Genomic DNA, 17,063 nt, shown 5'->3' on the forward strand with positions numbered 1-17,063 from the left:
TGTTTTTTAGATGGTAAAATGGATCACATATAAATTGAGCTATTTCTAGTTCCTTTGCTTTTAATGAAGAATTCCAAACTTTGTAAAACTGCATTGGGAGATTTTTATTCTTTGCATCTGTTCTCTGTCAAGCAAATTTTATTTTTGCCCCTCAATTATGATATATTCTTAGGATATCTTGCCATTTTTCCCCATTCCACATTTTGTTAAGTTCTTCTCATCACTGGTACTTGCCAGCTTTTTTTAGGCTGAGAGTCATTTTCTGATTCAACATCTGTTTCTTACTTCTTTGATTGAGTGGAGACTGGTGGTTCCTTGTCTCAGTAATTTCACATTTTCAGCCAGTTGTTCCTTAGCAATGACGGTTAGATATGTAAGATTTCTTCTCTGGGAAGATTTCTGAATCGTAAGTTGTAGTATTGATAAATTTATCTTTGGTGCATGTTGCATGGCAGAATTCTTAACTTGACAGTAATTTGACAGTTTATAATTTATCTGAGCACTGGATATCTAAATCATGTATCTTTTAGCCAGAGGCAATGGTTCTCCTCTCTAAGTTCAGAGGACCCTTATTTCCTTAGTACATTCAGTCAACTCATGGAAATGTGTGGATTTATTATATCTACCACTCAGAGAATGTAGTTGATATGCCCAAAGGCAAAACTGCAGAAAGACTTGCATTTGGACTGTTTTGCCTTGTTTTTGATAGTCTTGATGGCCTTTCAAATCAGTCTGATTCCTTTTTTTTTTTTTTTACCTTTGCTTTGTTTTTAATCTCCAAGTATGTCTCCTCAACACTCATAAGCGTTTATTTTCTTTTTTTCTGTCCACCTTATCCTTTCTTCTTCTCTTCTCTCTTTCTCTGCCTTTTCTTTCATCTGTGTCTATAATTCAGGTCACAGAATTATGCACCTTTCTCAGAGTGCTTAAATACCCCAACTAGAAGCACAGACCTGAATTCCTACGTGCCTCTACCCGACCCCAAACAGTTCACAAATATGTACGCAGTAGCTAGACCTGGAATTGTAGGCTGTAACAAAGGAGTGGTTGTGAATGTATATGGGAGACAACTCTTTGAAAGTGATTGGCAGAGAAGTTTTAAGAGTTTTGGGGTGCTAATTCATTGGTTAGAGAAACCACATTAGGTTAGTAGGAGAAGGTTGCCACATCATTATCTCAATTTCTAGAAGCCAGGAATATTAAAAAACCATTAAAAACAATATCCAGGAATTGGAGGTTCTCATTAGGTGTTATTCAATAGTGATTCGAACCCTGTTCTTTTAAATACAGCCAGGCATTTCTTAATCTGTTTAATAGTTAATAACTTTTTCTTTAAATACTTTTAATTAAACTTTGATATAGCTTTCAGTTTATTAACCTTCTAAGTAACATTCTTTCTGTTCTTAAATGCTTAATAAAAATACCTATTTTTATCATATCATTTACATGAATGCTTATTTCTTACACTCTCTTTACGTAATTTGAGATTTGAGGCCCTTAGATAGTGTCATGTAAGAAAGCTACTTAACTTTAGAGGACAACTGCCAGTGGCTTTATTGTTTTGTGTTTTTTTTTGTTTGTTTGTTTTTTGAGACAGAGTTTTGCTTTTGTCACCCAGGCTGGAGTGCAATGGGGCAGTCTTGGCTCACTGCAACCTCCGCCTCCAGGGTCCAAGCGATTCTCTTGCCTCAGCCTCTTACGTAGTTGAGACCACAGGCATGTGCCACCACGCCCAGCTAATTTTGTATTTTGAGTAGAGATGAGGTTTCACCATGTTGGCCATGATTGGTCTCGAACTCCTGAACTCAGGTGATCCACCCGTCTTGGCCTCCCAAAGTGCTGGGATTACAGGTGTGAGCCACAGCACTAGGCTTTGCCAGTGGCTTTATGATCGGAGAGGCTGTCATGTGTGAACTAGATAAGTATTTTTTGGCAAACAATAAATCTCGTGTGTGGTCACGAGAAAAGTCCTTAAACTATCCATTTAATATATTTGGCTTTTCCAAATTATACATTAAATAAGCATTCACACTTTTCAAAGATTTATAAACAGTGGTTATATTATTTATATTTGTTTCCTTCCTAAATCTTTCAACTTTCCCCTATAAACCCTCTCATTTTAACATCTACTGTTTAATGTATTCCCAGAGATTGAGTAAGTAAAAATATTTCCCGAAATCCTTCTGCAAAGTTTACTTCTAGCCGTGATTGATGTCAGCACTTTCACTTATTTGTTTGTTCAACCAATATTTCTTGATTGACTTCATGCCAAGTACAGTATATTGTTCTGGATGTTGAAGATACCACAGTAAAAGCCCCTGCACTTCACATGTTGCTTACATCTGTTGATTTCATGGTTTTCTTGATATAGATATCCATCATGTAGTTGCCGATCAGAAAAGTTAGCTTTTATAACTCCCATGGTAGCTTTGGAGATTGGTTAGTTGGTCTCTCTTGTGTCCAAAGATAAAACCATCCATGGTTGGTTATTCGTGTACATGAATATATTAGTCTGCTCAGGCTGCCATAACAAAATACCATAGACTGGGTGGCTTAAACAACAGAAATTTATTTCTCACAGTCTGAAGGCTGAGAAATCCAAGATCAAGGTGGGGCAAGGTAGGCTTCATTCTAAGGCTTTTTTCTATTAGCTTGTAGGTCTCTATTTTGTTGTATGCTCACATGGCCTCTTCTTTGTACATACACTGGCTGGAGTTGCCCAGGCTGGAGTGCAGTCGCGTGATCTCAGCTGACTGCACGCTCCGCCTCCTGGGTTCACACCATTCTCCTGCCTCAGCCTCCCGAGTAGCTGGGACTACAGCCACCTGCCACCATGCCCAGCTAATTTTTTGTATTTTTGGTAGAGGCGGGGTTTCAGCATGTTAGCTAGGATGGTCTTGATCTCCTGGCCTCATGATCCGCCCACCTTGGCCTCCCAAATTACTGGGGTTACAGGCATGAGCCACCGCGCCTGGCCACCATCTCATAAGGACACTAATCCCATTACACCAGGGCCCCACTCTCACGACTTCATCTGACTTTAATTACCTTCCAAAAGCCCCGTCTCCAAATGCTATCACATTGGAGGTTAGGACTTCAACATGAGAATTTTTGAGAGAAACCAACATTCAGTCCATAACAACGGGTGTTGCTAAAAAGGCCAAAAGTTAGTTACCAAAATGCCTTTGATTAGATATTCTACAAATAGAGAAAGACAAATAATACCTGGTGACAATGGGGCTGCTGCTCTCTGGTTGAAGTTACTTCTAAGAATCAGGAGGACAATTTGCACCCATAGTGGGCGAATTCTTTCTTACTCTTTCTACTTGGCAGATTTGTCTTATTTTTGTCTGTCACGTCATCTATTTCAATAATAGTGTATTATCATGCTTTTATGCTGACTTCCTTTTTTACCTTCCTATTTCTCCACTCGCATAAAATCAAAATCACTTAAAACTTGTGTTTTCAGATGACCTCCCTCATCATCATGTAGAAGCTAAAATAGCTGAGATCCTCTTCTGGGATCAGTGATGAACAGGGCCCATTTGGCTGCCTTCTTGGAGTACCCAGGGTAGTCACCCTTATTCCAGACCTCTTGAAGTCCAGCAACCACAGTGATAGCCTTTTGGCCATAGCTCTTTTCTGTGTCACTGATGACTCTCATCTCAATATTTCCCCCACAAATTGTAAAACATTTCACAGCCCAACTTTTTCATTTTAGATATAATAGATTGTTCCTTGGTTTTGTGTCTTATGTCTCAGTTTTCTTAATTCTTCATCTCCTGTGCTGAAAAGAGTATACTCACTGAAATAAATCACATTTATTTTTCTATTGAGATTTTTATTTTATTTATGTATTTATTTATTTATTTTATTTATTTTTCTATTGAGATTTTATTGAGTATTGAGATACCTCCATATCCTTGAAGTATTGGATGTACTCTAAAACCAAGGTTTGGGTTAAATACTAGCTTAGAAAGTCACATAGACCTTATTCTTTCTTTCTTCTCTTTACTGTCTCAACCCATAGTGTTCTTTTACTATTCTGTTTTCTCCTCTTGCCTTTGAGTTTATTAGCTTTCATCTGTTTTCCGGGGTTCCAGGCTGATATTAATTACAGGAAGTGTTCTGTGAATTTGAGCTTATATATCTTAGGAAAGATAATGAGGTTGAGGGAATGAACAGGATAATGAGGAATAATAAAAGCTTAAAAATTTTTTTTTACTATTTTCATTTTCTTCTCCTTAGCGTTCCCGTCCACTCTCTGCCAGTGATGCGGAAATGAAAAACCTCGTGGGCTCAGCCCGGGAGAAAGGGCCAGGGAAGTTGGGTGGTTCTGTGCTTGGTCTGTCAATGGAGGAGGTAAAGATAAGTTCATTTTAGGCTTTTGTGGGGTAACACAGGTTTTAGCAAAAAGTAGTGAGTGATTCATAATATTCATGACAAACTCATGTCTTACATTGAAAAGAGAAAGATTCAAGATGGGAGAAATGTTTTCTTAGGGAAGAACATTTTAAATGGAATTAATTTCTCCCTTCATGCTGCTTTCACATTCTTGAGTCATAAGTATCTTCCTTTGTCCTATAGCCACATGGACTCCAGTTGTCAAAATAGGTACTCATTTTATCTTATTTTTCATCTAGATCAAAGTTTTACGGAGGGTGAAGGAGGAGAATGATCGGAGAGGTGGATTTATTCGCATATTTCCTACGTCTGAGACATGGGAAATATATGGGTGAGGTGACTACCTTTTTTTTTTTATTCTTTACCTGAGGTCTATAGAATTAGATTAATTGTGATACACTGTCATCATTGCTCCCCCCGATGATGCTTTTCTTATTTTGTTTATTTATAATATTATTAATATTACCCAACCCAAGAACTAGATTATTGACAGTAATTTAATATACCTATGTATTATTTCTCCCTTTTACTTCCCTGCCTCCCTCCTAACTAGCTTCCTATCCCAGGGTCCGACACTGTCTTAAACTTTGTGTTTATCATTACCTTGATTTGAAAAAAAAATTGTTTTATCTATATGTATGTCTAAGCAATATACTGTTTTATTGAGATCTAGTTTACATGCAGTAAAATGCATCTATTTTAAATGTACAATTTGAAGATGATTTTTGGCAACAGTAGGCACCAGTTTAACCACTGCTACCACCAAAATGAAGATATAAAATATTTCCATCACCCTCATAGCCCTCTTTATCCCCTTTTATATTCAATCCTCCACATGACCCCAGGCTTCAGACATTATGATCTGCCTTCTGTCATTACAGTTTTTCCACAGTTCCACATAAATGGAATCATACAGTATGTACTCTTTTGTATCTGGACTCTTTTGTTCAGCATAGTGTTTTTCATATTCATATGTGTTGGTTTATGAAGAATAGTTCATTCTTTATTATTATTATATACTATTTCATTGTTTGAATATACCAGAATTAGTTGAATATACCAGAATATACCACTCATCTATTGTAGAATGTTTGGGTTGTGTTCAATTATGGTCTCTTTTGAAGAAAGCTGCTGTGACCATTCATGTGCAATTCCCAGCACCTTTAAAATGTCTTTTTGTCATTTTCAGGCTTGCATTTTTCTGATGAGAAGCATACAGCAATTATTGTCTTTGTTCTTCTATGCATAATGTCTTTTTTTCTCAGTTTGCTTTTAGAATTATCTCTTTGTAACTGATTTCCTCTTTTCTTTTCTTTTTTTTTTTTTTTTTTTTTTTTGGAGACAGGGTCTCACTTTGTTGCCCAGACTGGAATGCAGTGGCACAATCTTGGCTTACTGCAACCTCGGCTTTCTGGGCTTCACTTCAAGCTATCCTGCCACCTCAGCCTGCCAGGTAGCTGGGACTACAGGTGCATGCCAATGTGCATGACTCATTTTTGTACTTTTTATAGAGATGGGGTCTCCCCTTGTTGCCCAAGCTGGTCTTGAACTCCTGGGCTCAAGTGATCCATCTGCCTTGGCCTCCCAAAGTGCTGAGATTATAGGTGCGAGACACTGTGCTTGGCCACAACTGATTTTCAGCAGTTTGATTATGATGTGCCTTGGTGTCATTTTCTTCATGTTTCTTGTGCTTGGGATTCATTGAGCTTCTTCATCTATGGGTTTATAGTTTTATTCAAATTTGGAAGACTTTTGGCCTTTATTTTTTCAAATATTTTTTTCTAATGTTCTCCTTTCCTGTCTTCTTTTGAGACTCTGGTTACATGTTGACTTAGTTTATATTTTACCACAAATCTGGCTGTGCTCATGTTTTTTCAGACTTTTTTTTCTCTCTTTCTTTAGTTTGGGATGGTTTTGTATTTGTGTGTGTCTCTAAGGTCATTCATCATTTTGTCTGCAGTGCCTAATCCTCTATTAAGTGAAATTTTCATTTCAGATATTTTATTTTTCATCAGTTTTTGTGTCTCCTTTTTCTCTTTTTCGTTATATTCGTGATTTCCTTTACATTTTTGTTTACATGTTATAATATTTATAATAAATGTTTTAAAATATCTTTTTCTGTTATCTGTCATTTTGGGGTCTCTTTCTATTGACTGATTTTCATCATGTTTATGGGTCACATTTTTGTTTCTTCACATGTACAGTAATTTTTTTAATTGAATGCTAGACATTGCAAATGTTATATTGTTGAGTGTTTGGATTTTATTGTCTTCTTTAACCCCTTTTGGTTTTTTGTTTTTTTTTTTTTTTGGTCAGGCACTTAAGTTACTTGTAGATCAGCTTATCTTTTTCCGGTTTATTTTTAAACACTGTTATGGTTCGTTTATAGTAGCTTTTTGTCTAGACCCAGGTTAGCTCCTCCACTAAAGACTCTCTTGGGGTGTCTGTTAAATTACCCCCACGATCAGTGAGATCTTTTCATTCTGTCTGGTGGAAACTCAATTTGCAACCTCATGTGAACTCTGGGAATTATTCAGCTTACACCTTACCTTCTCCTTAATTTGTTCTTTATTCTGATAGTTGCACTTTACTCAGCCTTGTGGACTTTCACCCTATACCTAAGCAGATTTGTTTTCACCCGGAGATTGCAGGGGTCCCTCATGATGATTTTTGGATATCTTCTTCTGCACAACTTCTTCTCCAGGACATTGCTTTGAACAGTCTAGCCACTCCCTAGAAATCTGATTTCTGTTCTCTCTTTTCAGAGACAGTTATGCTCTACTTGCATTTCCTCTCTTTCTATCTAGTCTGGAAATTGCCTTTAGGCAGAAATGTAGGGCAGTTGTACTTCGTGTATTTCCCTCTGTCAGAGATCACAGTCCTGTGCTGCCAGTTGTTTAATAAAAAATAGTTATTTTGAATAACTTGTAAACTTTTCTAGCTGTTTATGGTAGGAGAGCTTGTCCTGTAACAGTTATCCTCTCATGTATAGAAGCAGAATTCTATTGTTTTGTTTTAATCACTTTAAAACTTTTTCTTAAAAAAAAAAAAAAAGACATGTTCTATGTACTCTTGCTTTTTTCATTCAGCATTTTATAATTCAGGTTCATGCTACATATATTTACAGTTCATTTTTTTCAGTGCTTTATTATATTTACTGTGTGTTTATATTGCTGTTAATTTTTCTGTTCTCCTGTTGTTGAGGATTTGACTTATTTCTGGGCTTTTGCTCTTAAGGACAGCTGTGGTACAAATATTCTTGTATGTGTCTGCTGGGCATGTATCTAGGAGTGGAATTACTGGGCCTTAAAATATGTGAACCAGTAAGTGGCTTGGTGTTGCTCATTTCAGATCCCTTGCTGAAGTTTTTGTATAGGCTCAGTGCCTTAAAACATGTGAATGTTCTGTTTTAAAAGATAATGCTTTAGGAAAAAAGGTAATGCTGAATTGTTTCCCAAAGTGACTGTGTAAACTATCAGCAATGTATGAGGGAGTCTGTTGATCCATATCTTCTCCAATTGCAATACTGTCGGACTTCTTAAGTTTTGTCCATCTAGTGGGAGTAAAATATCTTATTTTGGTCTTGATTTGCATTTCTATGATTGCTAATAAGGTTGAGACTCTTTGTACTTGTTTATAGGCAACACACTTTCTTCCTCTGGTGACTGCATTTTAACCTAGTTGGGATGTTCGTGGTTCTAAGTACAGAGGTAGAACTTAGAAGAATAAAAGAAAAAGCCATTTTATAAAATTTGCTTGTTTTGAAAACCTAGCTGTTCATAGAGAAATCATCCTTTTATCTTTTAAAATATGCTATTCATGTAGTTATACTTTATGAAGACCTAGGAATTCAACAGAAAAATATTACATGGGTTTTCTTGAAAATTATATATATACATATATATATATTTTTTTTTTTTTTTGAAAAGGTTTTTTAAAAATTTGAATTTTTGCATTTCCTGGAAAGCATATATTTTAATTAATGAAAGGGGGACCCTTTACTTTTGAGTATTTCAAGATATAGGACCTTACTTTGAGTATCTTTTTCTATGGAATCAATTTCAAATAATCTTGGGGTCTCTTAAGGAAGTCCAACAATGATACCTTTCTTTACTAGGTTGGTTTTGAACCAGTTGAGAAATATAACAAGGACTAAAATAGATGGAAACCAAAATACTTTATTTTTTACTGATAAAGTGTAGGTTGGGGGAATTGATTATAACTGTCTGCAAGCAAATGCACTTCCTGTTAAGCTTCAGAATTGGACAGACTTATATTCCTATTGTAAGCAAGGTTGGTCTGAGTCATGTATGGAGAGTACTGACCCTATAGGAGCAGTAGAGGATATGTATTTCCTAAGGGGGGAGTAGCTCCCAAGAGAAAAAAGAGAGGTGCTCAGTACATCATTTTCTGTTTATTTTTCCTAAATTACCAATCACATTGGTAAGTTACTCTAACTCTCTTGGTGCGTTCTGAGAAAAGAGGCTCAATTAATATTCATATTAATTGAACTGCCTTTACATAGAATGTGGGAGATATGTTTATCTACTAACAAATGTGCCATTTTATTAATACATATATATTATCAACAAATGTCTAGCGCTATGCTTAGTTCTTTGGCGTATAAAATAAATATCAGGTGGGATCCCTGTCGGTTGACAGTTAACAGTATGTTTATGGAAAATTACTTACACATATAATAAGAATAGCTTTATTACTTTATTCTTAATAATGTTCTTAATAACAAGAATAGCTTATATTTGTATAGCTTTTTGTAATTTTAATGCCCTTTGTATACTTCATTGTTTCACTCACATTTTAATGACAGGGAGGGACACTAAGGCTCAGTAAAACAATGTGACTTGTCCTTAACCACACAGTGAGACTTGGGTCAGATATTCTGATCTAGATCCTCCTTTTTTCCTGCTGCATCATACAGCTTTCCTAGAACAAAAAGTTTGCTCTGTATGCACAGTTTATGACAGGTCCTCAGGCATACAGTAAAGACATGGTAGGGCATATCAGGGAAGGCTTTGTACAGCAGGGTCTACTTGACCTGCTTTTTTTTTTTTTTTTTTTTTTTTTTTGAGGCGGAGTCTCGCTCTGTTGCCCAGGCTGGAGTGCAGTGGCCGGATCTCAGCTCACTGCAAGCTCCGCCTCCTGGGTTTACGCCACTCTCCTGCCTCAGCCTCCCGAGTAGCTGGGACTACAGGCGCCCGCCACCTCGCCCGGCTAGTTTTTTGTATTTTTAGTAGAGACGGGGTTTCACTGTGTTAGCCAGGATGGTCTTGATCTCCTGACCTCGTGATCCGCCTGTCTCGGCCTCCCAAAGTGCTGGGATTACAGGCTTGAGCCACCGTGCCCGGCCTTTGACCTGCTTTTTGAAAGGTGTAGTACAGTAGAAAACTCCTTATCAGCAGAGGATTATCAGCAGAGGATACCTTCCAAGAGCCCCTGTGGATGCCTGAAACTGGACGGTACCAAACACTTGACCCTTAAGCAACGTGGGTTTGAAGTAAAATTATACATGGATTTTCTTCGAACTCTGCCACCCCGAGACAGCAACTAGATCTTCTTCCTCCTCCTTACGATTTTAATATATTTTATTTTCTCTAGCATACTTATTGTAAGAATACAGTATGTAATACATATAACATGCAAAATGTGTGTTAATCCACTTTTTATGTTATCGTTAAGCCTTCTGGTAAACAGTAGGCTATTAGTAATTAACTTCTTGGGAAGCAAAAGTTATATGTGGATTTTTGACTCTGTGGCGGGGCCAGTGCCCCTAAACCTCTTGTTGTTCGAGGGTCAACTATATGTACTATGTTTTTTCCTATATATGTACCCATGATAAAGTTAAATTTATTAATTAGGCACAGGAAGATATTAACAGTAACTAATAATAAAATAGAGCAATTAAAACAATATTCTGGGCCGGGCACGGTGGCTCAAGCCTGTAATCCCAGCACTTTGGGAGGCCGAGACCGGCGGATCACGAGGTCAGGAGATCGAGACCATCCTGGCTAACCCAGTGAAACCCCGTCTCTACTAAAAATACAAAAAATTAGCCGGGCGTGGTGGCGGGCGCCTGTAGTCCCAGCTACTCGGGAGGCCGAGGCAGGAGAATGGCGGGAACCCGGGAGGCGGAGCTTGCAGTGAGCCGAGATCGTGCCACTGCACTCCAGCCTGGGTGACAAAGCGAGACTCCGTCTCAAAAACAAAACAAAACAAAACAAAACAAAAAACAATATTCTGTAATACAAATTACGTGAATGTGGCCTCTCAAGTATCTTATTGTTCTGTACTTACCCTTCCTTTTGTGATAATGTGAGATGATACAGTGAGATGAGATGAAGTGAGGTGAATGCCATAGACATTGTGATGTGGTGTTAGGCTACTGTTGACTTTCTGTATTCCTGAATGTGTGCACCCATCCCTTACTTGCAGTAAATGGCTTAGAGTCCCTCATTTCAGATCCCTTGCTGAAGTCTTTGTATTGGCCCAGTGCTTTCTCGCGTGACACACTGCTGTCACTTGTTCATGTCTTCCACCCCAAAATTTAATGTCTTTTCCACCTGAGCACTTATCATGCACTGTGGCCATCACTTTTGCAGTCTGAGGTGTGACAGCAAAACTAGCATGAATTTCTTTCGTCTTCTTCACGATATCATGTATAGAAAATTTGTTTTTATTTTAGCAGCTCCAGCGTATGATTTCTTTTTCCTTAAGTCAAGAACTTTTACCTTTTTCACCAAAAAGAAGTACTTTACAGTTCTATTTGGCATATGCAGATTGCCAGCATCACTACTCTTGTCTGTTGGGGCCATTATTAAGTAAAATAAGGATTCTTTGAACACAAGCACTGCTAAGTGATTCATGGGCCTGGAGTGTCTACAGTGCAGAGACGCTAGACAAAGGGATGATCCACATTCCTGGTGGGAACGAGCAGAATGCATGAGATTTCATCACACTCCTCAGGACAGTGCATAATTTAAAATGTATGAGTTACCTCAGGAATTTTCCATGTAATATTTTCAGACTTTTGTTTACTGTGGGTAACTGAAACATGAAGGAGGACCACTGTATAGATGTAGAGGAGATATGGGGAGAAGGTATCCAGTCAGAGGCAAAAGATCAGTGGGAGCTATGAGAGTGTTACTGGAAAGGGGTCCCAATCCAGACCCCAAGAGAGGGTTCTTGGATCTTGTACAAGAAAGAATTCCGGTGAGTCCATATGGTAAAGTGAAAGTAAGTTTATTAAGAAAGTAAAGGAGTAAAAGAATGACTGCTCCATAGGCAGAGCAGCCCAAGGGCTGCTGGTTGCCCATTTTTATGGTTATTTCTTGATTGTATGCTAAACAAGGGGTGGATTATTCATGCCTCCCCCTTTTAGACCATATAGGGTAACCTCCTGACATTGGCATGGCATTTGTAAACTGTCCTGGCGCGCCTGGGAGTGTAGCAGTGAGGACAACCAGAGTTCCTCTCGGTGCCGTCTTCGTTTTGGTGGGTTTTACCTGGCTTCTGTACTGCTCCCTGTTTTATCAGCAAGATGTTTATGAGCTGTATCATGTACGGACCTCCTGTCTCATCCTGTGACTTAGAATTCCTAACCATCTGGGAATGCAGCCCAGTAGGCCTCAGCCTCATTTTACCCAGCCCCTATTCAAGATGGAGTTACTCTAGTTCAAACGCCTCTGACAAGAGGATTCTAGGGAGACTTGGCTGACTCTACGGTAGGATCTGTGTCAGGCAACTGTGTGGAGAGAGTGTGAATGAATTGATGTTACAGATGATCCAACTTTTGAAACTTTGGAAGAGAAAGTATTTGCCTTTAGCAGTAGACATCTAGGAGCCACTGAAAGCTCTTAAGTTAGGGAATAACATGATTGAAACAGTCTCTTATCTACATTTTCAGGCCCTTTATGCGTCTCCTATTCCCAGTTTCATTTGACCTACATATAAATTTTTGTTAATTTTTCTTTTATCTTTCAGTATTATTTTCTGAATTTAGCATATTATCTATTAATCCAAGAAATGCTGGTTTTTCTTTCTGTTTTCTAAATTAAATCCTCTTTTTCCTTATTCTTTTTATTCTATTTGTTTCTGTTCTAGTGTCTTACAGTTTAAATTTGAGCAACAGTCTTTTCCTTTGCCACTTTACAAACAGTATATTTCTTTAAAAACAGTATATAAGTACCCCTGTTACTTCTGTGCTTGATTCATGGTTTTATTTCTACATTTTCCTCTTGAACTAGCTTAAGAAATAACCGGTTTCTTTCTTTGCCTTTCAGGTCCTACCTCGAGCATAAGACCTCAATGAACTATATGCTGGCAACACGCCTCTTCCAGGACAGGTAGAGATTTGCTAAACTTTAAATTTAGGACTAGATCACAAGATTAAAAGAAAGTACATGTAAAAGAAGGAAAGAGACCTTATAAAAGTCTTTATGTAAAATCTCTGCTAGAAAAAAAAGTCCTGTAGAAAGGATGATATAATGACTCATTTTCCCAGAATTTATCATGAACTCTCAGCACTTTGTAACATTTCCAAAAGACAAAAATTAAACTATAACGATCTTTGAGCAATTTTAACAGATGCCTTAAACTTTATTCTTCTTTTTTTTTTTTTTTTTTTTTTTTGAGACGGAGTCTCGCTCTGTCACCCAGGCTGGAGTGCAGTGGCCGGATCTCAGCTCACTGCAAGCTCCTCCTCTCGGGTTCACGCCATTCTCCTGCCTCAGCCTCCCGAGTAGCTGGGACTACAGGCACCCGCCACTTCGCCCGGCTAGTTTTTTGTATTTTTTAGTAGAGACGGGGTTTCACCGTATTAGCCAGGATGGTCTCGATCTCCTGACCTCGTGATCCGCCCGTCTCGGCCTCCCAAAGTGCTGGGATTACAGGCTTGAGCCACCGCGCCCGGCAACTTTATTCTTCTTTAAGGAAGGCCTTTACTCAGTGCCATTATACTTTAGATGCAGTTTTAATAGACATGATTATTTGTTTTTCTAGACCAGAAGAGATTAGAATTATCAGATTGGAAAAAGTGGAGGGGAGATAATTCATAAAGTAAATACACTGAAACTTTTATAAGAAATGACAACTGATAATCTCAATACAAGGGAAAATAGAAGGAAATGATGGAAAACAGACATTGGAATTTAAATAGCACAGCAATCAGGACTGCTTAGTTCCACATACTTTTAGCCCCTGAGACATAACTGCATTGCACTATAGTTCGTTAATTGATTATCAAAATAAGGCACCCTAGTTATTTAGAGAAACCTATATTATTCTGATGTAGGTTTCAAAAAAAATCCTTTTTTGAAGGATTCTTAAAATAGATACCCATATTTTAACCATCTGCAATTTCATGATCTAGTATCAGGAAATACATGGGATTTGCAATTTGTCTCTATAAATTTGTGGTAATTACGATTAAGTAATGTAGGTTCTAAAGAAAGAGATCTTTGGATTTATGTAGAAGACACAATCTCATTTCTTTATATATATAAAACCTGTGGGTTTTTCCTCCCCTCTATGAAAACTTTTACAAGGTTTCTTTTACCTTTAGAGTTTAGATACTTTACCAGGATGTGTTCTGATACGTCATTTTTCATTATTTTGGTTATGCAGTGAGTGCAGCCTTTCAGTCTTTCAGCTGTGGGAAGTATTTCCCTTATCCTTTCTTTTCTCTCCTTGTGGAATTCCTGTTAGATAAATTTTGGCTATAGCCTCCATATTTCTTTACTGTTTTTATACTTTTGGTTTTGCCTCTTAGCTTTAAATTCTTGGAGATTTCTTGGATTTTGTTTTCCAAAACTAAATTGGTCTTCATATCTATATCGTTATTTACTACCCACACAGGATAGGGGTGTTTAATTTAGTTTTTTATTTTGGCAAGTATGTTTTTAATATACAAGAACTATTTTTGCTTTTTGAATAGTTTTAGTATTTCATGGAGGTAATGTCTCTTCAAATCTCTATTTTAGATTGTTTAAAGTTCCTTTCTGTTTTTTGCATTATTTTAATTCTTATGGATTAGTTGTATTTATTCATCTTATTCTTTCTAGTTTTAACTTTTATATATCTGCAAATGTATGGTGATCTCTGTCCAGTCATATTTAGAAGTAATGAACTGTTTGCTTAAGACAGGTAGTTTGCTTCACAGATTATGTAGGTCTGTTTCTGAACTGACGTGGACCCTGCGCTTCAGGCTGGATCTTTCTATACTTGGGTTTCCCAGGAAGGGGAAGGAGGGCAGAGTAGGCATTGTGGGGACCACTACATTAGCCAAAATGAGGAAGCATCTGCCTAGGAGTAGCCAAAAATAAACAATTTGAGATATAATAATACATGTGCCTCTTTGTTAACATATTGAATAGTAAGACCTAGCAGCAGATCTGATACCTACCATAATTTCAAAGAATGATAAATACTGACATTATTTCAAAATTGTTGTAATAATTCTAAAGTAATATGAAAATAGATGCATTATTTCTTTTGGTAATGAAGTCACATTAATCCACTACTGTGGATAGTTTCCTACAGGAAATGCTAAATTTCAATTAGAGGATGTAAGTTTTTTTCTATCCAAGTTTGTATACTCCCTGCATTCTTTCTTCAGGCCCCAGTTAACAGCTCCTGCTTATGAAGCATTCTAAAAACTTTGATTAAAAAAAACATAATTTTTCCTGTTTAGCTAAGAAAAACCCTCATGATCTACCCATGCCTACCTTTTTAGCCTAATCATCACCTTTCCACACCAACTCATGGCCATTTCTACTTGCTCTTATATACATCCTTGTTCTTACAAACTCCCCTTCTTTTGGAATGGCCTTCATTCCATCCCTAAATTCTTCTAACTTTGTCCCTCTTCCTCTATCCTAGATTAGGAAGAGGTACTCCCAGCCCTTCTTTTATCCTAACTCAGTCTAATTTAGATTCCCAGATTGTATAATTGCCTATTGACTAATTTGTACTTTCCAGGTTGGCTCTTAAGAGTAGGTACTTTGTTATGTTCATCTTTGTCAGTATCAAGAACCTACCGCGTGGTAGGCACACACATGGAAACATGCACTGAAAAAAATGAGATTGTGTTTGTAGCAAGTCCTCGTATCTTCCAATAAATCTATTCACTCATCAATCTGAATTGATGTTTTCTTTCTTGCAAATCTAATTAATTTTGTTATTGTTAGAACTACTTTCAAACTAATTCTCTACTCATTTCTTTTAGGTTACTTTTGACTACCTTCCTTACCTTCTTGACTCCTCCCCAGCCTACCCACCCTGTCCTGGCAAACAGTATCTTACATACTGTCTTACACTATGGCAGTAGCTTTAATGCTGGCTTATGTCCCGTTCACCCCACCCCACCCCACCCCCACCCCCACCCAGAGTGAAGTGTTGGTACTTACTAAAAGCTGCCCAGGTAATGATAATGTAAAGTCATGATTGCAAATTACTGGAGAAAACCATTATCTGGGTGAAAAACTTAAAATCATTTTGAGACTTTCTGATGATTACCTGACAATATCAGGACATTAACATGGATAGAAAACATGGGAAAGGAAAGACAAAACATCTTGGTGAAGACTTACCTTTTCACTGGATTTTTCTTTACATGTCATCTACATTGCATTTGTCTCTACAAAAAAGCCAATATCAAAACACGTTATGTGACTCTATATAATATTTTTGAAATGACAGAGTTTTAGAATGGGGAACAGATTAATGGGGCAGGGTTTAAGAGGTATGGGTAGTTATAAAAGGGCAACATAGGGGATCTTTGTGGTGATGTAATCACTGAGTATCTTTTCTGTGGTGGGTAGATGAACCTACATAGGCAATAAAAGTGTACTGAATTAAAAACACATGTACATAAATGAGTACAGGTAAAACTGGGAACTTTTTTTTTTTTTTTTTGAGACAGTGTCTCACTCTGTTGCCCAGGCTGGAGTGCAGTGATGCAATCTTGGCTCACTGCAACCTCCTCCTTCCGGGTTCAAGCAATTCTCCTGCCTCAGCCTCCCAAGCAGCTGGGATTATGGGCTCATGACACTACACGCGGCTAATTTTTGCATTTTTTAATAGAGGCAGGGTTTTGCCATGTTGGCCAAGCTGGTCTGGAACTCCTGGCCTCAAGTAATCCACTCACCTCGGCCTCCCAAAGTGCTAGAATTATAGGCGTGAGCCACTGTCCAGCCGGAAATTTTTTAAGAGTGTTAAATGAAAGGAACTTGAGAGTGTTTTAAAAGAAAAACAAAACCCTATTTTAACATGAGTAGCACTCAGTTTCTGTGGTTAGAGCCCAGCCCTAGTTTAGAGACAATGGAGAGTATCTTTTTTCAGTAGAGGTTTTGTTGTTGTTGTTGTTGTTTTGTTTTTTTGAGATGGAGTCTCGCTCTGTCGCCCAGGGTGGAGTGTAGTGGCACGATCTTGGCTCACTGCAACCTCCGCCTCCCAAGTTCAAGTAATTCTCCTGCCTCAGCCTCCCAAGTAGCTGGGATTACAGGTGCACACCACCACGCCTGGCTAATTTTTTGTATTTTAGTAGAGACGGGGTTTCACCGTGTTGCCCAGGCTGGTCTCAAACTCCTGAGCTCAGGCAATCCCCCTGCTTTGGCCTCCCAAAGTGCTAGGATTACAGGTGTGAG

General features: G+C 37.9%; 1 protein-coding gene across 3 annotated transcripts in view; it reads left to right on the plus strand.

Moving 5' to 3' along the window:
* TTLL5 (tubulin tyrosine ligase like 5) overlaps positions 1–17,063 on the plus strand; it is a 292,858-nt gene that overhangs the window by 77,503 nt on the left and 198,292 nt on the right. For all 3 annotated transcript variants that reach the window (XM_025392848.1, XM_025392849.1, XM_025392850.1), the window contains 3 exons: positions 4,249–4,362; positions 4,644–4,735; positions 12,702–12,764. In XM_025392848.1, the coding sequence (XP_025248633.1) occupies positions 4,249–4,362; positions 4,644–4,735; positions 12,702–12,764 (269 nt within the window). The remainder of the gene's footprint in view (positions 1–4,248; positions 4,363–4,643; positions 4,736–12,701; positions 12,765–17,063) is intronic.

The sequence above is a fragment of the Theropithecus gelada genome, chromosome 7b (genome assembly GCF_003255815.1).
Source record: "Theropithecus gelada isolate Dixy chromosome 7b, Tgel_1.0, whole genome shotgun sequence".
In the NCBI taxonomy this organism is placed as follows: domain Eukaryota; kingdom Metazoa; phylum Chordata; class Mammalia; order Primates; family Cercopithecidae; genus Theropithecus; species Theropithecus gelada.